Below are 25,183 nucleotides of genomic sequence, written 5' to 3'. Positions count from 1 at the left end.
CTCCCTCCCCAACGCACACACACACTCCCTCCCCAACGCACACACACACTCCCTCCCCAACGCACACACACACTCCCTCCCCAACGCACACACACACTCCCTCCCCAACGCACACACACACTCCCTCCCCAACGCACACACACACTCCCTCCCCAACGCACACACACACTCCCTCCCCAACGCACACACACACTCCCTCCCCAACGCACACACACACTCCCTCCCCAACGCACACACACACTCCCTCCCCAACGCACACACACACTCCCTCCCCAACGCACACACACACTCCCTCCCCAACGCACACACACACTCCCTCCCCAACACACACACACTCCCTCCCCAACACACACACACACTCCCTCCCCAACACACACACACACTCCCTCCCCAACACACACACACACTCCCTCCCCAACACACACACACACTCCCTCCCCAACAAACACACACACTCCCTCCCCAACACACACACACACTCCCTCCCCAACACACAAACACACTCCCTCCCCAACACACACACACACTCCCTCCCCAACACACACACACACTCCCTCCCCAACACACACACACACTCCCTCCCCAACACACACACCCACTCCCTCCCCAACACACACACACACACTCCCTCCCCAACACACACACACACACTCCCTCCCCAACACACACACACACTCCCTCCCCAACACACATACACACACTCCCTCCCCAACACACACACACACACTCCCTCCCCAACACACACACACACTCCCTCCCCAACACACACACACACTCCCTCCCCAACACACACACACACACTCCTTCCCCAACACACACACACACTCCCTCCCTCCCCAACACACACACACACACTCCCTCCCCAACACACACACACACACACACACACACTCCCTCCCCAACACACACACACGCACTCCCTCCCCAACACACACACACACGCGCTCCCTCCCCAACACACACACACACGCACTCCCTCCCCAACACACACACACACGCACTCCCTCCCCAACACACACACACACGCACTCCTTCCCCAACACACACACACACTCCCTCCCCAACACACACACACACACACACACACACACACTCCCTCCCCAACACACACACACACACACACACACTCCCTCCCCAACACACACACACACACACACACACACTCCCTCCCCAACACACACACACACGCACTCCCTCCCCAACACACACACACACTCCCTCCCCAACACACACACACACGCACTCCCTCCCCAACACACACACACACGCACTCCCTCCCCAACACACACACACACGCACTCCCTCCCCAACACACACACACACGCACTCCCTCCCCAACACACACACTCCCTCCCCAACACACGCACTCCCTCCCCAACACACGCACTCCCTCCCCAACACACACACACACGCGCACTCCCTCCCCAACACACACACATACACACACTCCCTCCCCAACACACACACACACATCCCTCCCCAACACACACACACACACTCCCTCCCCAACACACACACACACACACATACACACTCCCTCCCCAACACACACACACGCACACACACTCCCTCCCCAACACACACACACGCACACACATTCCCTCCCCAACACACACACATACACATACACACTTCCTCCCCAACACACACACACACACACACACACACACTCCCTCCCCAACACACACACACACACTCCCTCCCCAACACACACACACACTCCTTCCCCAACACACACACACACTCCTTCCCCAACACACACACACACTCCTTCCCCAACACACACACACACACACTCCCTCCCCAACACACACACACACACACTCCCTCCCCAACACACACACATACACACTCCCTCCCAACACACACACACACACACACACTCCCTCCCAACACACACACACTCCCTCCCCAACACACACACACGCACGCACTCCCTCCCCAACACACACACACGCACGCACTCCCTCCCCAACACACACACACGCACGCACTCCCTCCCCAACACACACACACGCACGCACTCCCTCCCCAACACACACACACGCACGCACTCCCTCCCCAACACACACACACGCACGCAGTCCCTCCCCAACACACACACACGCACGCACTCCCTCCCCAACACACACACACACGCACGCACTCCCTCCCCAACACACACACACGCACGCACTCCCTCCCCAACACACACACACACGCACGCACTCCCTCCCCAACACACACACACGCACGCACTCCCTCCCCAACACACACACACGCACGCACTCCCTCCCCAACACACACACACGCACGCACTCCCTCCCCAACACACACACACGCACGCACTCCCTCCCCAACACACACACACGCACGCACTCCCTCCCCAACACACACACAAGCACGCACTCCCTCCCCAACACACACACACATACACACACTCCCTCCCCAACACACACACACATACACACACTCCCTCCCCAACACACACACACACTCCCTCCCCAACACACACACACACTCCCTCCCCAACACATACACACACTGCCTCCCCAACACACACACACACACACTCCCTCCCCAAGACACACACACACTCCCTCCCCAACACACACACACACACAGACACACTCCCTCCCCAACACACACACACACACAGACACACTCCCTCCCCAACACACACACACACACTCCCTCCCCAACACACACACACACACTCCCTCCCCAACACACACACACACACTCCTTCCCCAACACACACACACACACTCCCTCCCCAACACACACACACACACTCCCTCCCCAACACACACACACACTCCCTCCCCAACACACACACACGCACTCCCTCCCCAACACACACACACACACTCCCTCCCCAACACACACACACACACTCCCTCCCCAACACACACACACACACTCCCTCCCCAACACACACACACACTCCCTCCCCAACACACACACACACTCCCTCCCCAACACACACACACACACTCCTTCCCCAACACACACACACACTCCCTCCCTCCCCAACACACACACACACACTCCCTCCCCAACACACACACACACACACACACACACACTCCCTCCCCAACACACACACACGCACTCCCTCCCCAACACACACACACACGCGCTCCCTCCCCAACACACACACACACGCACTCCCTCCCCAACACACACACACACGCACTCCCTCCCCAACACACACACACACGCACTCCTTCCCCAACACACACACACACTCCCTCCCCAACACACACACACACACACACACACACACACTCCCTCCCCAACACACACACACACACACACACACTCCCTCCCCAACACACACACACACACACACACACACTCCCTCCCCAACACACACACACACGCACTCCTTCCCCAACACACACACACACTCCCTCCCCAACACACACACACACGCACTCCCTCCCCAACACACACACACACGCACTCCCTCCCCAACACACACACACACGCACTCCCTCCCCAACACACACACACACGCACTCCCTCCCCAACACACGCACTCCCTCCCCAACACACGCACTCCCTCCCCAACACACGCACTCCCTCCCCAACACACACACACACGCGCACTCCCTCCCCAACACACACACATACACACACTCCCTCCCCAACACACACACACACATCCCTCCCCAACACACACACACACACTCCCTCCCCAACACACACACACACACACATACACACTCCCTCCCCAACACACACACACGCACACACACTCCCTCCCCAACACACACACACGCACACACATTCCCTCCCCAACACACACACATACACATACACACTTCCTCCCCAACACACACACACACACACACACACACACTCCCTCCCCAACACACACACACACACTCCCTCCCCAACACACACACACACTCCTTCCCCAACACACACACACACTCCTTCCCCAACACACACACACACTCCTTCCCCAACACACACACACACACACTCCCTCCCCAACACACACACACACACACTCCCTCCCCAACACACACACATACACACTCCCTCCCAACACACACACACACACACACACTCCCTCCCAACACACACACACTCCCTCCCCAACACACACACACGCACGCACTCCCTCCCCAACACACACACACGCACGCACTCCCTCCCCAACACACACACACGCACGCACTCCCTCCCCAACACACACACACGCACGCACTCCCTCCCCAACACACACACACGCACGCACTCCCTCCCCAACACACACACACGCACGCAGTCCCTCCCCAACACACACACACGCACGCACTCCCTCCCCAACACACACACACACGCACGCACTCCCTCCCCAACACACACACACGCACGCACTCCCTCCCCAACACACACACACACGCACGCACTCCCTCCCCAACACACACACACACGCACGCACTCCCTCCCCAACACACACACACGCACGCACTCCCTCCCCAACACACACACACGCACGCACTCCCTCCCCAACACACACACACGCACGCACTCCCTCCCCAACACACACACACGCACGCACTCCCTCCCCAACACACACACACGCACGCACTCCCTCCCCAACACACACACACATACACACACTCCCTCCCCAACACACACACACATACACACACTCCCTCCCCAACACACACACACACTCCCTCCCCAACACACACACACACTCCCTCCCCAACACATACACACACTGCCTCCCCAACACACACACACACACACTCCCTCCCCAAGACACACACACACTCCCTCCCCAACACACACACACACACAGACACACTCCCTCCCCAACACACACACACACACAGACACACTCCCTCCCCAACACACACAGACACACTCCCTCCCCAACACACACACACACACTCCCTCCCCAACACACACACACACACTCCCTCCCCAACACACACACACACACTCCCTCCCCAACACACACACACACACTCCCTCCCCAACACACACACACACTCCCTCCCCAACACACACACACGCACTCCCTCCCCAACACACACACACACACTCCCTCCCCAACACACACACACACACTCCCTCCCCAACACACACACACACACACACACACCCACCCCAACACACACACACACACACACCCCCCCCCCAACACACACACACACATACTCCCTCCCCAACACACACACACACACTCCCTCCCCAACACACACACACACACTCCCTCCCCAACACACACACACACACTCCCTCCCCAACACACACACACACACTCCCTCCCCAACACACACACACACACTCCCTCCCCAACACACACACACACACAAACTCCCTCCCCAACACACACACACACACACTCACCGCCTCACTCCAACACACACACACACACACCGCCTCCCGCCCCAACACACACACACACACACACACACACAGCCTCCCTCCGCAACACACACACACACACTGCCTCCCCAACACACACACACACTGTCTCCCCAACACACACACACACTGCCTCCCCAACACACACACACACTGCCTCCCCAACACACACACACACTCCCTCCCCAACACACACACACACTCCCTCCCCAACACACACACACACTCCCTCCCCAACACACACACACACTCCCTCCCCAACACACACACACACTCCCTCCCCAACACACACACACACTCCCTCCCCAACACACACACACACTCCCTCCCCAACACACACACACACTCCCTCCCCAACACACACACACACACACACACACACACAGCCTCCCTCCGCAACACACACACTCACAGCCTCCCTCCCCAACACACACACACACTGCCTCCCCAACACACACACACACTGCCTCCCCAACACACACACACACTGCCTCCCCAACACACACACACACTCCCTCCCCAACACACACACACACTCCCTCCCCAACACACACACACACTCCCTCCCCAACACACACACACACTCCCTCCCCAACACACACACACACTCCCTCCCCAACACACACACACACTCCCTCCCCAACACACACACTCACTCCCTCCCCAACACACACACTCACTCCCTCCCCAACACACACACACACTTCCTCCCCAACACACACACACACTCCCTCCCCAACACACACACACACTCCCTCCCCAACACACACACACACTCCCTCCCCAACACACACACACACTCCCTCCCCAACACACACACACACACTTCCTCCCCAACACACACACACACTCCTCCCCAACACACACACACACTCCCTCCCCAACACACGCACACACTCTCTCCCCAACACACACAAACACTCCCTCCCCAACACAGACACACACTCCCTCCCCAACACAGACACACACTCCCTCCCCAACACACACACATACTCCCGCCCTAACACACACATACACTCCCTCCCCAACACACACACACACACTCCCTCCCCAATACACACACACACACACTCCCTCCCCAACACACACACACGCACACACTCCCCAACACACACACACACGCACTCCCTCCCCTACACACACACACGCACTCCCTCCCCTACACACACACACGCACTCCCTCCCCTACACACACACACGCACTCCCTCCCCTACACACACACACGCACTCCCTCCCCTACACACACACACGCACACACACTTCCTCTCCCCCACACACACAAACACACTCCCTCCCCCACACACACACAGCGCCCCCCCTACACACACACAGTGCACCCCCCTACACACACACAGCACCCCCCCCACACAAACACACACCCCTCCACACAAACACACACCCCCCCGCACACACAGACACCCCCACCCACACACAGACACCCCCACCCACAACACCCCTGTCGCACACTCACAGCACCCCTCCCACACACACAGCCCTCCGCCACCCACACACACAGCACCCAACCCACATACACACACAGACAGGCACAGACACACACTGCACTCCCCCACCCCCCACACACACAGCACCCCCCACACACACACAGCACCACCCCCCACACACACACACACAGCACCCCACCCACACACACACAGACAGGCACAGACACACACTGCACCACCCCCCCCACACACACAGCACCCCACCACACACACAAACAGCCCCCCTCACACATACTCAGCACCCCCCCCACACAGCAATGCCCCCACCCACACGCACAAAGCCCCCCTCACACACACACTGCACCCCCCCCCAACACACACACAGCAACTCCCCCACCCACACACACACACACAGACAGCTCCCCCCCACACACCTCGCTGGACAAATAATGATGAGTTCATGCCGCATGCCATTACTAATGCACAAATCAGCCAGCAAGTTCAGCCAAAAAAGCGTCATGAGTTGCTAATCATCAGAACTTGGTGGGAAATTTGTTCCACTTTGCTGTTTGTCTTGCACAAACAGTACCTCACTCTCAACTTCCCTGTTAACTTTAAGAACATTCTAGATTTACACATTAACTGCTCATTAAACTCGCAGAAGGTACAGCCATTACTTAGAACATAAATACCCTTTTTGCGACATCATATTGCTAAAGTAGAAATGGAACAATTTAAACTTTTAAGTCTCATTCCTACATGCAGTAAATTGTTGCTAGATTTTTAAATTTCATATTTCAAATATTTAAAGGCCTGAAATTCATCAGGGGTGGCAGCCTGTGCTGGAATGGTATGTTGAATGGTTAAACGGTGTTCTGATTCCAGTTCCATTGGAGTATCCGGATTCCAATTTGCAATGTCTCTGTCTGTGTCAATTGTGGGTTCACAGCTGCAACTGTATTGAAAGTGGGCCGAATTCACAGTGCAGCCAAGGCTTGCCAAAGGGCTTTATTAAATATGGCTTGGGATTGAGATTTTCTTGCTACTGATGTTTCCAGTATCTCTCCCCCACCAATTATTCGACAGCAATAAGAGGTGGTATTGCAGGAACTGTATTTATGTATCCCTCTTCGTACAGCCAACTTAAAAACCTAGAATCTGCTCTTGACATGCCACCGGCTTTCAGTGACACCACCTATGCCAACATCTCCCAGAATATGTCCAACCAGAGTCGGCAGCCCTTGTGAAGAGGGCACTTCAACTTGCAATTGTAAGATGCAAGTTTCAGGACCTAGGGACCATTGTGGGCTCCTAGAGCTTTACTTAATTTCATTATATAGACAAAGAGGGATTTCCCCAGAGTTTTCCATGAATTGGCTAAGTTCACCTGTCCCCAAAAATGATATGCATAGGGGTCAATGATGTGTGAATGTCTGGACTAATGCTTAATAGGGCTGGGTCTTCTTTTCCAGTCCGTTTTGTAGGTTTACACCTGGAAAATATCGAGCCATGCCACTAATGGCAAGCTGACAGTTTATGGTGGGTAAACATTCCTGCAGTACCCATCTTTTAGCCATTACTTGCTACACGAGAATCGGAAATGGTGTCCAAGATGTACGCACTCACTTCTGGTGGGAAGTACACAGATGTTGCATAGGACTCCACCTTTAAAAACAGAAGCGTGATCTTAATGTAAATGGTAGGACTCACCCTCCAATCCTTGCTGTTCTAGTGGAATGGTGTACACATAGATATATGAATTCAGTTTCTCTTGTTCTACAGCCTGTGTGTCAAGAGTCACGTTTTCTCCCAGTGCCAGGATTTCATAGGTAATAAATATGCAGCCGCTATCATAGGCAAGAAAAGACAGATTGATTCACTTCAATATACTGTAAAAACAAGTGTTCAAGATTGCTCTTTTCAAGGTTTACATCAATCGTCCAATCAATTGTAATGACTTTCTGTACCTACATGTTACCTTTCTGTAATTTCATTTATGTTCTTGAAAATGCAACAAACTAAGGTGGTTCTTCAGTGCTTGAAGAGCCAGGGCCAAATAAATCATTGCAGACTTGAGCAACCATATACTTCAATATGATCCCAATACATGGAAAAGTAACTTTAAAATTTTGAGGATAGCAGGGCATAGAATGTACAAAGGGTGGTGGACTTGAATGTCCATCACCATAATGGCTTTGTAGCATCACTCCTGAGCACACTGGCACAATCCTGATGGACAAATCTTCTAGACTGGGCCTGCAGGAAGTGACAAGAGAACAAACAAGAGGGGAAACCCTCTTGAACTTGTCCTCACCAATCTACCTGTCGCAGATAAATTTATTCAAAACAGACCTAGCAGGTCAAAACTGGACATCCATGAGGCAATGTGGGCAATTAGCAACACCAGAATTGTGTTCAACAACAATTTGTAACCTCATGGTCTGGAATATTCCTCACTCCACCATTACCACCAAGCCAGGGGTCAATCTTTGATCCATGATAAGTGTAGAAGGGCATGCCAAGAACAGCACCAGCTAAAGCTAAAAATAAGGTGGCAACCTGATGAAACTGCAACACAGGATGACATGCATGTTAAACAGCAGAAGCAGCATGCTATAGACAGAACGAAGTGCATCAGATCAAAGATCTGCAGCCCTACCACATCCAGTCATGAACGCTAGTGGACAATTAAACAACTAACTAGAGGAGGAGACTCCAAAAAATTCCTATCTTCAATGATGGCGGAGCCAGCAAGTTAATACAAAAGACAAGGCTGAAACACTCGCAACCATCTTAAACAGAAGTGCTGAACGGATGATCCATCTTGATCTCCTTCTGAGGTCCCCACCATCACAGATGCCAGTCTTCAAACAATTCAATCCACCCCACGTGATATCAAGTAAAGGCTGAATGCAATGGCTACTGTAAAGGCTATGGGCCCTGACAACATCCTGGCTGCAGCACTGAGGACTTGTACACCAAACCTAGCTTTGCCCTTCGCCAAACTATTCCAGTACAGCTCTTCTTAATCAGTGGGTGTTTGCTAAAGGCCGATCTGCAACCTGGAGGTTCTGCAGCAAATAGGACAGTGTACCACAAACAATTGAGTTTCGGATGAGTTGCTGGGTCTGGGTTTCCTTTTGTTGCATTTTCTTTCTGCCTCTGATATCTGCTTACTTTCGAAGGAGGCCTTTATTTGGTTGCATCATCAGCAGCAAATCTGGCAAGCTTCTCCCAGTTCTCAAAATCCCTAAGTGAGCCTTCAGTGTCCTTTTGGCAATGCCTTTGATCACCACAAGGGTGCATCCCAAACTCAACCTCTCAAAAGATGATGCACTTTAGTAAACAAGTGTCAGGCATTCTGGTAAAATGACCACCCGAACTCAATTGTGACGGTTTCAATATGGTGTGGATGCTTGGCATGCCAGCTCAGGTGAGCACCTCAGTGTCTGGTATTTTGCCCCGCCATCTGATCTTCAGAAACTTCCAAAGGCAGCTCAAGTGAAAGCGGTGAGCTTCTTGGTATGTCACTTGTACACAGGCCAAGTCTTGCATGTGTAGAACAGAGTGGGCAGGACGATTGCTCTACAGGCTTTCAGTTTTAACTGGCAGATTTAATTCTCTTCACTCCCAGACTGATGTTTGAAGTCTGCTGAAGACTACACTTGCTTTGGTGATTCTTGCATGTGGCTTGTCGTCAACATACACAGCTGAAGAGCCTGGCCTAAATAGCCAAGTGGTTATAGTACTGGGCTTGTAACCCCAAGATCAAGAGTTCAAATCTCACAATGGCAAACCATGAAACAATGTAACTTCATCTGAAAAAACAGATGGAAACGTGTTTGTACTCAAAAGAGTTACACAGCTGAAGAGAGTGTGCTGCTGAGATAAGTGAATTTATCCACTGCTGACAAGTTCTGGTCATGGACTGAAACCTTGGGCTCGAGATAGGGCTTTCCTGGAGTAGGTTGGTACATTACTTCAGTTTTCCTTGTGCTGATGTAAGGGTGAAGTTGTCACGTGCATTGGAGAATAAGTCCGTGCAATACTGCATGTCCAGCACCCAGCCAGCAGCTAGAGCATAGTCTTCAGCAAACAGGAAATTGTGAACTATGCCCTTGGCTGTAAGTTGCCTGGAATCATCTCAGATTGAGCAGCTTCCCATCGATGTGATATCTGATTTCGATGCCAGGGTCACCATCATGGAAGGCACTGGAGAGCATGGTGGAGAAAAACATGCAGAAGTGGCATGGCACTAGCACGCTAATCTGTTTAACTCCATTAGTAACTCCATTAGTAAAGCATGCTGTTGTGGAACTGTCGAACCATTCTGAAGAATTTCTCAGGCCAGCCAAATTTCTCCATTGCCTTCCAAAGTCACTCATAGCTGACTGTGTCAAATGCCTTGGTCAGATCAACAAACGTGATGTAGAGGTCCATTCTTGGCATCTCTCCTGGAGCTGTTGAACTGCGAACACATATCAGTGCTTCCTTGGCCTTTTCTGAAACCGCACCTACTCTCTAGCAGCAGATTCTGGAAAAGGTATGGCCAGCAACGGAGAGGAATGAGATTCCTCTATAATTGTTGCAAGATTGCCGAGTTCCTTTCTGTTCGTACAGGTGGACAATGGAGGAATTTTTGTATCTTTGCCAGATGGTTCCTTAGTCCCATAAAAGCTGAGAGTTCCGTCAGTTTTTTTGACTAGGCATTGACCTCCAGCCTTGTAGGTCTCAGGTGGGATAACATTAGGTCCTGGAGCTTTACCATCAGACAGGAGTTTGATTACATTTGTAGTTCCTAACTGCGTGGGAGGGCCATCAAGAAAGCTGTTGCCATCAACAGTATGCAGTCTTTTAATTGCTCCTTTGTTCATGGATGAAGGCTTATTAGGGATTTGGTTAAAGTGCTCTGCCCATCTTTCTAGAATTTGGGATTTTTCTATGAGCAATATTGACCCGTTGGTACCGAGTATTGGTGATGAACCAGTAGACTAGGGCCAGTAGACATATTTCAGAGCGTCACAGAACCTATTCTAGTCTTGGTGGTCTGCATATGACTGACGTTTGCCTGCTTTCTGATTCAGCCAAGTGTCTTGCATCTCTCCGAGCTTGTATTGGACAGTCCAGGGAATGTTTCGGTCGGCATCGTGCTTGGATAATGCTGACTTGTCATTGAGGTAATCCTTGTTGAGGCAAAGTTTCCCTTCCAGTCATTTCTGGATTACCTCCTTGTTTTCAACGGACCAATCTTGACACTTAAAAGAGTTAGAGCCAAGGGCCTCTAGAGCAGTGGAGCATACTATATCCCTGAAGGCTGCCCAGTCATCCTCAATGCACTAAGTGACCATTTTCATTGTACTCAGGCCACTTAAGTTTCTCTAAAAGAGATTCCTTCATGACTGCCTGTTTCAGCCTTGAGCCATTGAGACATTTCTGTATTTCCATACCATGTGGAAATCTAAGGGGATAGGTCTTGATCACTGCTGTTACAACTGCCAACCCAATTTTTGCTAATGACCCCTCCACATGCCTGGTGATCTCCACCACCTCTTGTGCTGAAGTTGCCAAGAATGATTAGCTTGTCTGGCTCTGGCAAGGTGGCAACCAAGGAGTGGATAGGCTTTGAACTGATAAGACAGTGGTCAGTACAGCAGTCAGCATCACACATGGCTTTCGTTACATGCACATTCTGCTTGGCCCTTTGGCTGATGATGCCAGAGTTGATTAGATGCCAGTGCACAGAACAGGGGGGCATCCGAAATGTCTTGCTGTGATTAGGGAAACTGAAAATGTTTTGATGATTAAGCGCTTATGCTCAGCACACATCTTCAACAAGAAGAGATCGCTGCTGTTACAACTGCCAACCCAGTTTTTGCTGATGACCCCTCCACATGCCTGGTGATCTCCACCACCTCTTGTGCTGAAGTTGCCAGGAATGATTAGCTTGTCTGGCTCTGGCAAGGTGGCAACCAAGGAGTGGAGATGAGTTAATAACTTTGGGAAGGCATGTCTGCTCACTGACGAGTTGGTTCATGACAGCAAAGACCATGCCAGCTTCACACCATTTTTCTTTACCATGGCTACTCCAAAGGCTGCACCTATTTCCTTGAGCCGACCCTCTTCAGTTAGGTGTCTCGCTGAAGTAGCATTCTGGACTTTGTACCTAGCCAGCTCTCTAGTGAAGAGAGCAGTTCTTCTTTGAGGTCTCTTGGCTGTGCAGTTGTGTACACAGACATTCCATGTGCCAATGGTGAGGGAGAGTTGTGCACCACTAGCCTCACCCTCATGTCTTGACCTATCTTGGTCCAGTGGCAAGATGGGTCTAGATGGCTGGAGATAGATCCAGATTCAGTGGGTGACAGTGGGTCTCTTGTCAAGCCCTACGTATTCCACAACATGGTGCTGACCTGCCTTCAAGATCGTAGGACCTGAGGTTGGCCAGTGTGCCAGAATCAATCTTCACATGCCAGGATAGACAAATCCTAAGTGACCAGGGTAGGAGTCCCAACAGCTACCCTCACCTGGTTTGGCCCACCCATCAATGCGGTTTACCGGGCTGCGGTCACTGTCGCATGCTAACAACTACTTAGAGCCACAGGTGAGAGCTCGGTGAAAGTGAGGACCAATACAGAATGACCCACTCCAAAGAGTGCAGCGAGCCCATCTGAGAGAGATGTTACCCTTCCCTTACATTTATATACACTCCAGTACAGCTACAACAGTGGCATCTAACTGACAATGTGGAAAATATATGTCCTGACCAAAGCAGGACAAATCTAATCTGACCAATTACCATACCATCAGTCTATTCTCAATCATCAGCAAAGTGCTGGAAGCTGTTGTCGACAGTGCAATCAAGCAGCACTTAGCAAAAACCTGCTCACTGATGATGAGCTTTGGTTACAGCTGGGCCACTCAATCCCAGGGCTCACCACAGTCTTGCTCCAAACATTAACAAAAGAACTGAATTCCAGACTTGAGCTGAGAGTGGCAGCCCTTGGCATCAAGACAGCATTTGATGCAATGGCACCAAGGAGCCCGAGCACAACTGAAGTCAATGGGAACCAGGGAGAAAACTCTCCACTGGCTGGAGTCGTATCTAGTACAAAGGAAGATGGTTGTGGCTGTTGGAAGCCAATCGTTTTAACCCTGGACATCACTGCTGGAGTTCCTCAGGTTAACATCCTAGACCAAACCACCATCAGCTACTTCATTGATGACCTTCCCTCCAACGTAAGATCAGAAATGGGGATGCTCATTGGTGATTGCACATTGCTCAGTACCATTTCAAACTCCTCAGATACTAATGCAGTCTGTGCCAATGTGCAACAAGACCCGAACAACATTCAGGCTTAGGTTGCTAAGGAACATTTGTGCCACAATGGCCATTTCCAAAAAGAAAACAATTTAACCATTTCCCCTTGACATTCAACAGTATTACTATCGCTAAATTCCCCCACCATCAACATCCTGTGGGTTATCAGTGACCAGATCTGGACCAGCCATATAAACACTGTAGCTACAACAACAGGTCAGAGGCTGGGAATTCTGTGGCAAATAATACAACTCCTGACTCCCCAAAGCCTATCCACCATCTGCCAGGCACAAATAAGGAAATGTGATGAAATACTCTCCCACGTACCTGGCTGATGAGGGTGATGCGGCTGATGTGGTGTACAGAACTTAAAAAAGACATTTGATGAAGTGCCATATAACTTTAGAGCAATGTTAGAGAACGCAAGAAATAGTAGCAGGAGTAAAACATATGGGCCATCGAGCCTGCTCCATCATTCAACATGATCATGGCTGATCTTGGGCTTCAATTCCACTTCCCCACCCATTCCCCATTACTCCTTGATTCCCTGACAGATCAAGGTCCATAACTTCTGAGCTCCAGGGCAGAGTACCCCAAAGATGCTTTGGGGAAACCCCCCCCCCCCCAACCCTCCCCAACCCCTTACATAGGTAAGGATTGCACGGTAATTGCCTAGGAAGTTCAAACTACTGATGGGCAATTGCCCTGCACTGGGATCCATCAGAAAATATGATTTAAATTGCAAACTTTGGATGGTTCCGACTGTCTTAAAGGAATAGTTACCCAGAAAAAATTATAAGGATTAAACTTTTTAAAGTTAGACTTCTAGCTTCTAGGTACCTGATGTACTGACCTCTCCCAACCCTCATGGGACCCCCAATTAGTCTCCCCCCCACTACAAAAGTCCCGACCCCCTCCACGGATCCCCCCACCTCTCCCGAAACCGTCCACAGAACTCTCCCACCCCCTCAAAACTCCAGTGGGACACCCCCAGCCCCCACAACTCTGATTGCCACTCTGCAGAAGTTCAGGCCTGAAAAATCTATCCAGCACAGTAACACTAACAACACTCAGAAGCTCAACACCATCCGAAACAAAACAATTGCTTAATTGGCATTCCATCCACCACCTTAAACATCTACAAGATGCAGTACAGCACCTCGCCAAGGCTCTTTTGACAGCACCTTGCAAACCTGCAACTTCTACCACCTAGAAGGACAAAGACAGCAGGTGCATGGGAATATCACCGCCTGCATGGTCCCCTCCTACCCTGCCTTGGAAATATATCACCAGTTCTTCACTGTCACTTGGTCAAAATCCAGGAACTCCCTCCCTAACAGCATTTTGGGAGTACCTATACCACATGGATTGCAACAGTTCGAGAAGGCAGCTCAGCACCACATTCTCAAGGGTAATCAGGGATGGGCAATAAATGCCAGCGTTACTAGCAATATTTATATCCCAAGAATTAATAAAAAACTATTCAAACATGGTTAAATGACCACTCAAAAACTTACCCCACAATAACTGGTCCAGCATATTTTCCAATTTTTCCTGCCAAAAGATGAAAGAATTTTAGAATGTTAAATTCAGGAGAGGGGTACTGTCATCAGGTCAAGAATTAAGCAGATAAGCACAATCTATAACAAAAATCTATGTTGTGAAGAGGATAAATCTGGTATCAGTGAGGCGAACAGTTTGCTAACATAGGACCAACTTACCTTCTTATAGAATCATAGAATGGTTATGGCATAGAAGGAGCCATTTGGCCCATCTTGTCCATGTTGGCTCCCTGCAAGAACAACTCACCTAGTTCCAAACCCTTGCTTTTTTTCTGTAATACTGCAAATGTGCTCTCTTCAGATAATTATCCAATTCTTTTTTGAAGGCCTCGATTGAACGTGCCTCCACCACACTCTCCAGCAGTGCATTCCAGATCCTAACCACTTGTAAAAATGTTTGTCCTCATGTCACCATTGCTTCCTTTGTCAATCATTGCTTCCTTTGTCAATCACCTTAAATCAGTCTCCTCTGGTTCTTCCAACAGGAGCATTTTCTCCCTATCTATTCTGCCCAGGCCCTTGATGATTTTGAACACCTCAATCAAAACTCCTCTTAACCTTCTCTTCTCCAAGCAGAACAGCTCCACCTTCTCCAAACTATCCACATAGCTCAAGTTCCTCATCCCTGGAACCATTCTCCTGAGTGCACTCTCCCTGATGTCTTCACAACCTTCCTAAAGTGCCCAGAACTTGACACATTACTCCAGTTGAACCAGTGTCTTATACAGGTTATCATAACTTGCCTTTGTACTCTATGCTCCTAAATTAAATTTAATCTGCCACTTTTCCACTGTGGCCTTCTGTACTTCAACACTATCCACAAGTTCACACTACTTCCATGTTTTTTGTCACACACAAATTTTGAAATTGTGCCCTGTACACCAAAGTCTAATATCAAGAAAAGCAGTGGTCCTAACACCGATTCTGGCGAACCTCAATGTAAACCTTCCTCCAGTCTGAAAAACAACCATTCACCAATACACTCTATTTCCTGTCACTCAGTCAATTTCATATCCACGCTGCTACTGACCCTTTCATTTCTTGCACTGGGACTGGCACAGCAATGATTCACTGAATTGGTTCCTGGGATGATGGAGAGGTTGAGTAAATTGGGCCCACATTCAATGGGCTTTAGAGGAATAGGAGGCAACTTCATTGAAATATAAAGGATTCTAAGGGGCTTGACAGGGTAGGCACTGAGGGATTGTTTCCATTGGTCGGGGAATCTAAAATATGGGGACACAGTCTCAGGATAAGGGTCCAATTATTTAAGGCTGAGATAAGGCAAAATTACTTCAATTAATGGGCATTTTTGGAATTCTCTACCCCAGTGGGTTGTAGATGCACCATCTTTGAAAACAATTAAGGGTGGGATGGACAGATTTTAGGTCTCTCAGGGAATCAAAGGATATCTGGGCGGGAAGGTGGAGATGAAGCCCAAGATCAGCCATTCTCATCTTGAATGGCGGCTGGCTCGACAGGCCATATGGTCTACTCTTGCTCCTACTTCTTGTGTTCTCTGACTTTGCTCACAATCCTGTTATGTGGCACTTTATAAAATGCCATTTGCAAGTCCATGTGTCAGTCGCATCGCCCTCACCAACCCTCTCTGTTACCTCATTAAATAAACTCAAGCAGGTTAGTTAAACATGATTTCCCCATGACATATCTGTGCTGACTTTCCTCAATTAATCTGCATTTGCCCAACTAATTGTTAATTTTGTCCCGAATTATCATTTCCAAAAGCTTCTCCACCATGGAGGTTAAATTGACTAGTCTATAGTTGCTAGGCTTATCCTTACACCACCTTCTGAATAAAAGATGTGATATTTGCATTTCTCCAGCTGTCTGCCATCTCATGCCTATGTTTACAGAGGGCTGGAAAAATGTGGTCAATGCAGAGTTAATATTTCAGGTCAATAACCTTTCATCAGAACAGATCAGTATTACTAATTACTTTCCGAATAGGTCCCTCTGTCCCTGCATACTCTTTAGAACTGTGCCAACTCACCAAGGCTCCTTCGACAGCACCTCCCACCATCTAGGACAAGGGCAGCAGATGCATGGGAACACCATCATTTGTTGTTCCCTTCTAATCCACAAAGCATCAAACTTTGAACTATATCACCATTCCTTCACTGTTGCTGAGTCAAAATCCTGTAACTCCCTCCCAAACTACACTGTAGATGTAACTACACGACATTTACTGCAGTGGTTCAACAAGGTGACTCAGCACCATCTCAAGGGCAATTAGGGATGGGCAACAAAAGCTGGCTTAAGCCACATCCCATGAAAGAGTGGCAGAGGGGGAGGAAATGAAATAGTTTTTCAAAGTGCATCACCTCACACTTCTCTGCATTAAATTCCATCTGCCATACTCTAGTTTTAAAAACACCCATTTACCATGACTTGGTGTTTTCTGTACTTAATCCAATCTGACATTGACTACCCCTCTATATCATGGCCCTCCGTTTTGTTAACCAGCCTTTTGGTAGTTGTCAAACACTTTTGTAAAATCCATATGGATAACATTTCTGATGATGTGGGGTCTTGACAAAAGCTTTGTTAAAATCCATATTGATTGCATCAAATGAGCTATTCTCATCAACCCTCCCATGATACCTCCTTAAAAATTCAAGCTAGTTAATGAGGGTGGAGATAGTGGAAGGGCTATCTTCCAGCCTTCCCCAGATACGGAAGAGGTACCAGAGGATTGGAAAATGGCAAATATGACACCCTTGTTTAAGAATTCATCCACCATTCCCTTATTTCCATTATTAATTTCCCAGGCTCTCTCTCTAGAGGACTAACACTCACTTTAGTTACTCTTTTCCTTTTAAAATATCTATACACACTCTTACTATCCATTTTTATATTTCTAGCTAGCTTTCTTTCATACTCTACTTTCCCCCATCCTTTTTTTCAGTCACTCTTTGCTGTTTTTAATATACTGTCCAATCTTCTCACCTGCCACTAATCTTCGCAGAATTGTACACTTCCTTTTTCAATATGATATTATCTTTGACTTCCTTAGTTAGCCACAATGGTGCGTCCTTCCGGGGTCTTTTTTTCTGATTGGAATGTATATTTGCTGAGTATTATGAAATAACTCTTTAAATGTCTGCCACTGCATCGCTACTGATATTTTAGCCAGCTCCATCTTTATACCCTAATAATTGCCCTTATTTAAGTTCAAAAGACCAGTCTCAGACCAACTCTCTTCTCCCTCAAACTAAATGCAAAATTCAGTTGTTATAATCAATGCTATCTAGGATGCCTTCACTGAGATCATTAATTAATCCTCAATCATTGCACATTACTAGATCTAAAATAGCCTGTTCTCTGGTTGGAACTAGAACTTGCTGCTCTAAGAAAGCAACTCAAAGTCTCTATGAACTCATCTTCCAGGTTATCTTTTCCAATCTGATTCATCCAATTTACTGGTATATTAAAATCACCCATGATTATCACTAGAACTTTCTCACAAGCCCAGGGGGTTCAGTTTCTTCCTGTATGCTCCGCCCTACAGTGTGGTTACTGTTAGAGAGCTGATAAACTACCCCCACAAGTAACTTCTTACCTTTGCTATTTCTTATCTCTATCCAAACAGATTCTACATCTTGTTCTTTAGAACTAAGGTTATCTCTCTCTAGTGTACTAACATCATCCTTAATTAACAATACTATACCTCCACCTCTTCCTAGCTTCCCATCCTTCCTAAATGTCATATACCCTTGAATATTCAGTTCCCAGGCTTTATCATTTTGCAGCCATGTCTCTGTAATTGCTATCAGATCACACACATTTATTTCTACTCGAGCTGACAATTCATCTATTTTATTACGAATGCTACGTACATTCAGATACAGAACCTTTAGTTTGATCTTTTTACTATTTTTTGCAACCTCTAGCCTTATCAGCTGGCATGGTCTTAAGTTTGTACGCTCAGTCCCTTCCTGCTGCAGTCTGATTAACATTACCCTTACTGCTACCCTGATCTCTTGCTTCGTCCTCTCCTTTAATTTATCACACCTTCCCTCAATTGATCCCACAACCCCACTACTGAGTGAAATTCAGTCAAATGAGGGATACTTAACCTAAAGGTCTGTTTGAGGACATCCCAGAACATGCTACATTGTCATGGAGGTGGGTGAGCTTCAGCAAGTTCTCTGGTTTCAATTTATCTAAGAGAGTTAAGTGCAGCATGGACCTCTCCGCTGGTGTGTGTAGTTCGCAGCTCATTAAGAGAAGATAGCCAAAGTAAATGACAGCTAGTAGGTCCACACTGTAAGCAGAGAAAAAGCGAACTTCATCATTCATCCCCTGAAATGCAGGTGGGGCTTAATCTCAGTTTGGATTTCATGAGGGAAAAGAAGCTGGAAGATTGCCTAGTTTGAAGTTAGAGGAAAAATCTACAGTGGTCCTCACATAGTCTTATGGCAAAAGAAAGCACCAGCAGATTAGCTTGGAAGTATTGAGAAGGCAATGGACTGAAGTATCCACATTCAAGAGGTAGTAAATGAAGTCTTACCTCTCAGAATAGCTGGAACAGTAGGGAATTAAAGTAGTTTCCAAAGGACAGTGACATATTTATGGGTAGTCTCTACAGAAGTTTGACGTGTCTCAAAAGGAAAAAGCTTGGGCGAAGTAGAGAGTAAAACAGTGCAAAACAAACATAGTTGAGACTGCATGTTTTGTTTAATTCATTGATATAAAATCAAGCTTGCTTTTGTTTAAACCGTGAACTCTTGTGGCGTAGTTAAAACAAGGTGTTCAGATTTTTCTTTAAATGTTAACTGTCCCTAGCAGGATTTTAACAAACTTAATGTAATAATAACTAGATGTTTGTATTGCAATGTTGATAAATACCGTATTGGCCAGACCACTGGGGATAACTCCCCTGCTCGTCCTCAAAATTGAGCCATGAAATCTTTTGCATTTATACAATCAGGCAGATAGGGCCTCCGTTTGACATCTCAATCTGAAAGACAGTACCTGCAATAGTGCTGGAATGTTGTATTAGCCTTGCTTTTTGTGCTGAAGTCCTGGAATAGGACGTGAACCGGAATCTAGTGATTTAGAAGCAAGTGTGGTAGTGGCGCTACCACCTGAGTCATGGCTGACATACACCGGGTCAGTTTCTCTCCCAGAGAGCCAGCACAGACATTACAGGCCGACTTGCCTCAGTCTGTGCGATAACCATGTTTTTATGATTCCTTGAAGCATCTTAGCACATTTTATTAAATATAATGCCACATAAACGCAGCTTATTGGTGCAACACTTAGAAGCCTTGCCAATAACGCTTATTTCCTTCAAGTGTCACATTTACATCCTGCCACAATTTAAACATCACATTTGCCTGATTTAATTTTTAAGTATCGAACCTTTCCGAATTAAATGTCACGTATGTATCAAGCCTACACTTTATATTCATTATCATTTAGTATAAAATCCCCAAGCAGGTCCATTTAAAAGCAGCAAACAAAGAGAAAGTCTCTTACTGACGCGCCTCGAACGATTATAACCTTTGGCAGCAGGGCCTGCCCAAGCCAGAGCCCTGGAGGAGCAGATCCAACGAGCCGTCAACGACATGGACAAGTCTGTCCGTGGATCTTGCTATCTGCTCCACAGCTTCCTCACAGACGCAAGCTGTAGCAACGTAACGCCGTACACCCGCAATGGCGCAAGCATGTAGGATTAATCCGAGTACGGAGGCGCGGAATTCAAATTGTCGCTGGAAAAGTTGTCAGTGACGAGCTAGAGAGAGAAAAGCCCACAAGGTGCGAGTTGGTGGTTGAAATACCTTAAATTAAGGAGCCTCCAAGAAGAAATCATTCCCTTCCTAGCTAAACTCATGGTTTCAGAAAAAGATTTGGCCAACTGAAACTTTTATTCATTTACATCTGTCTCAGGATTTTTTTGAGAAATAGATTGTTTTTAAGTGACACGTCTTTAACATGTTGATGTTAGTGGGTTTCGCTGTTGACGTTGATCCTTAACCGCCCAGAAGTGGGCCTCATTACAAACAGGAATTGAGAGGAAAGATTGTTTTGCAATCATGGAATGTGTTTCAGTAACAATGCAACAATATTGGCCATTGGTTTAATGAAAACTGCTTTTCGAAAAAAAATATTTTTATTTGTTACCCACATATTGTCTCTTGGTGACATTATTATAAGACAAGGCCTTGTTTTCACATGTATACAGAACACACCCAGCTTTACCTCACAACTCTCTTTCGACTCCTTCACTGTTGCTGCATTATTAGACTGTTATCTGACATCCAGTACTGGATGAACAGAAATTTCCTCCTATTAAATATTAGGAAGACTGAAGCCATTGTTTCAGTCGCCACACCAAACTCTGTTTGGCTCCATCCCTTTCCCATGGAAAAGTCTGAAATTAAGCCAAACTGTTCAGAAAATTTGATGTCACATTTGATCCTGAGATGAACTTTTGACTTTCAATTTGTGCCATCTTGACTTTGCCCCTGTCCCAGCATATTTGCTGCTGAAAGCCTTATGTCATTGCCTTTGTTACCTCTAGACTTGACTATTCCAATGCACTCCTGGCTGGTATCCCACATTCTACCTTTCGTAAACTTGTCCAAAACTCTGCTGCCAGTGTCTTAACTTGCAGCAAGTCCCGTTCCCCTACCATCCCTGTGCTTGCTGATCGTCATTGACTCCTGGTCAAGCAACATCTTGATTTTAACATTCACATTCTTGTTTTCAGATCCCTCCTAGGCCTTGTCCCTCCCTATCTCTGAATTTCTCTTCCAATTCCACAACCATGCGAGATATCTGAGTCCTCTAATTCTGGCCTCTTGTGCATTCCCAATCATAATTGCTCCACAATTAGTGGCCGTGCCTTCAGTTGCCTAGGCTCCAAGTTCTGGAGTTCCCTCCCTACACCTCTCTACCTCATTTTCCTCCTTTAATTATGTTCCTGTGAAATGCCTTGAGATGTTTCATTACATTAAAGGTGATATATTTATCTAAGTTGTTGTTAGTATCAACTATGGTTCAATTGCTTTACTCTTGCCTCTGAGTCACAAAGTCCCACTTCAAAAAATAAGTACTGAGGGACTGTTGCACTGTTGGAGCTGCTGCCATAAGGTGCCGGTGAGACATTAAATAGCAGATGGGATCTCAGTTTGAGTGGATGTGCAAAATGTCAAAGAAGGGTAGCAGAGTTTAAGGTTTAGTAGCAGTAGCAAGATTATTAACTAACTGATAGAGGAATGGCAGGGCTGCTCCAACCTCTAGAGTGCACATCCTGTGCTATGTGGGAACTCCACATGCTTCCTGTGGAAGTGTTGTCAGTTGCAGCAGCTTGAACTCCAGGTTTTGGAACTTGAGCAGCAACTGGCATCATTGCCGTGCATCAGTGAGGTTGAGAGCTTCGTGGAAAGCATGTTTATATACGTGGTCACCCCAGAGCTTAAGAATATACAGGAAGAGAGAGAATTGGTGACCACCAGACAGCCACATAGGAATAGGCAGGCAGTACAGGAGTCCCCTGAGTGCATCCAACTCTGCAACCAGTATTCAGTTCTGAACACAGAAGAGAGTGATGGTGCAGCTCGGGTGCAGCCAGAGCCAAGCCCATGGCATCACAGGTCGTTCCGCTGTACAGTGGGGTACAAAGAAGACTGGAAGTGATTTGATAATTAAGGAAAATATAGGCATTTCTGCAACCACAGACATGAATCCAGGATGGTGTGTTGCCTCCCTGATGCCAGGATGAAAGATGTCACTGAGTGCTGCAGAGCACCCTGAAGGGGAGAGTGATCAGCCAGCACTCGTGGTCCACATAGGTACAAATGACATGGGCTGAAAGAGGGATGTGGCCCTGCAGTCAGAATTTGGGGAGCTAGGTTGAAATTAGCAAGCAGGACTTCAAAGGTAATAACCTCTGGATTACTTCTAGTACCACACGCAAGTGAGGAGGATAAAGCAGATGAATGCATGACTGGAAAGATGGTGCAGGAGGAAGGGCTTTAGATTCTTGAGACATTGGGATGGCTCTGCGGGAGCTTGTACAGGCCAGATGGGTTGCACCTAAATAGAGCTGGGACAGAGTTCTTTGCGATTTGCTCGTACTATTAGGGAGGTTTTTTTAAACTTAATTAGCAGGGGGTGGGAACCACGAGATGTGCACCTTAGTATTCCTCTCTGGTGTTAAGAGATAGACAGCACTAAAATAAGAAACAGTAAGTTTATAAGTGGGGTCAGAGTAGGGGAGAAAGTAATAAAGCCCAAATCAAAATTATTGTGCATGAATGTGAATGCACAGTGTGGTAAATAAGATTGGTGAATTAGAAGCACAGATTGCCATGATATTGTTGCCATAACAGAGACCTGGCTGAAAGAAGGCCAGGACTGGGTGTTAAATATTCCTGGATACAAGGTGTTCAGGAAAGATAGATAAGGAAGAAGGGTTGTGGTATTGATTAAGGAGAGCATTGCAGTGCTGGAGAAAGAGGATGGCCCAGACGTGTAAGGACAGAATCTATTTGGTTAAAGCAAATGAACAAAAAAGGTGAAATTACATTGTTTGGTGTAGTCTATTGGCCACCAATGAATGGGAGGATGTAGAGGATCAAATTTGCACAGAAATTACACAGGTGCAAAAATGTTAAACTAGTTGTAATGGGGGACTTTAATTATCCAATAATAGCCTGAGATAGCAGTAGTGCAAAGGATAGAGAAAGGCAAGAGTTCCTAGAACGTATTCAGGATAATTTTCTACAGCTGTATGTACCCAGTCCAACAAGAACGGAGGCATTGCTAGACCTGCTTCTTCGGAATGAGGTGGGCTAAGTGAATATAGTGTCAATAGGAGAACGTTTAGGAGACTGTGATCATTTCAGCATAAGGTTCAGGCTGACAATGAAAAATGACAAAGAACAATTCAGAGTAAGAATAATTAACTGGAGGAAAGCCAAATTCAATGGGGTAAAATGGACCTGGGACAAATAAATTGGAGTCAAAGGTGGCAGGAAGAACAGTAGCTGAACAATGGCTACCTTCAAAGAGAGTTCCAGGACATTCAAGGAATATTCCCTCGAAAGGGAAAGGAAGAGCAAACAAAGCCAGAGCTCCCTGGATGACAAAAAAGAGATAGAAATCAAAATAAAGAAGGAAAAGTGTGGTTATGACAGATGTCAAGAAAATGCAATTGACAACCACTCTGAATATAAACAGTTCAGAGGGAAGGTGAAGAAGCAAATAAGAGATGCAAAGAGGGAATATGAAAAGAGATGGCAGCTAAAATAAAAGGGTCTTCTATAGGCATATAAATAGTAAAAGGGTGGTAAAAGGAGTCGACGGGCTGATTAGGGACCAAAAGGGGGATTTATGCATGGAGGCAGAAGGCATAGCTGAGGTATTAAATGAATACTCTCCATCTGCCTTTACCAAAGAGGAAGATGCTACCCATGCTATCATGACAAAAGAGGAGGTAACTCAGACACTAGAAGGATTCAAAATTAATGAGGATAGG

General features: G+C 47.7%; 1 protein-coding gene across 7 annotated transcripts in view; it reads right to left on the bottom strand.

Moving 5' to 3' along the window:
* The window catches only part of serac1 (serine active site containing 1), a 435,627-nt gene extending 414,311 nt beyond the window's left edge, over window positions 1–21,316 (bottom strand). For 6 of the 7 annotated variants that reach the window (XR_005942391.1, XM_041182871.1, XM_041182869.1 and 3 more), the window contains exons 1-3: window positions 21,178–21,316; window positions 15,631–15,667; window positions 8,509–8,645 (exon numbers count right to left, since the gene is read on the bottom strand). Coding sequence is in view for 5 of the 7 variants with exons in the window: in XM_041182871.1 (XP_041038805.1) it covers window positions 8,509–8,645; window positions 15,631–15,667; window positions 21,178–21,268 (265 nt within the window). In the remaining 2 variants the exon portion in view is untranslated. The remainder of the gene's footprint in view (window positions 1–8,508; window positions 8,646–15,630; window positions 15,668–21,177) is intronic. The other variant, XM_041182874.1, reaches the window with a different exon arrangement.
* Between the last annotated feature and the right edge of the window lie 3,867 nt (window positions 21,317–25,183).

Source organism: Carcharodon carcharias, chromosome 2 (genome assembly GCF_017639515.1).
Source record: "Carcharodon carcharias isolate sCarCar2 chromosome 2, sCarCar2.pri, whole genome shotgun sequence".
NCBI lineage: Eukaryota > Metazoa > Chordata > Chondrichthyes > Lamniformes > Lamnidae > Carcharodon > Carcharodon carcharias.
This window is presented reverse-complemented; position numbering and strand designations above follow the sequence as displayed.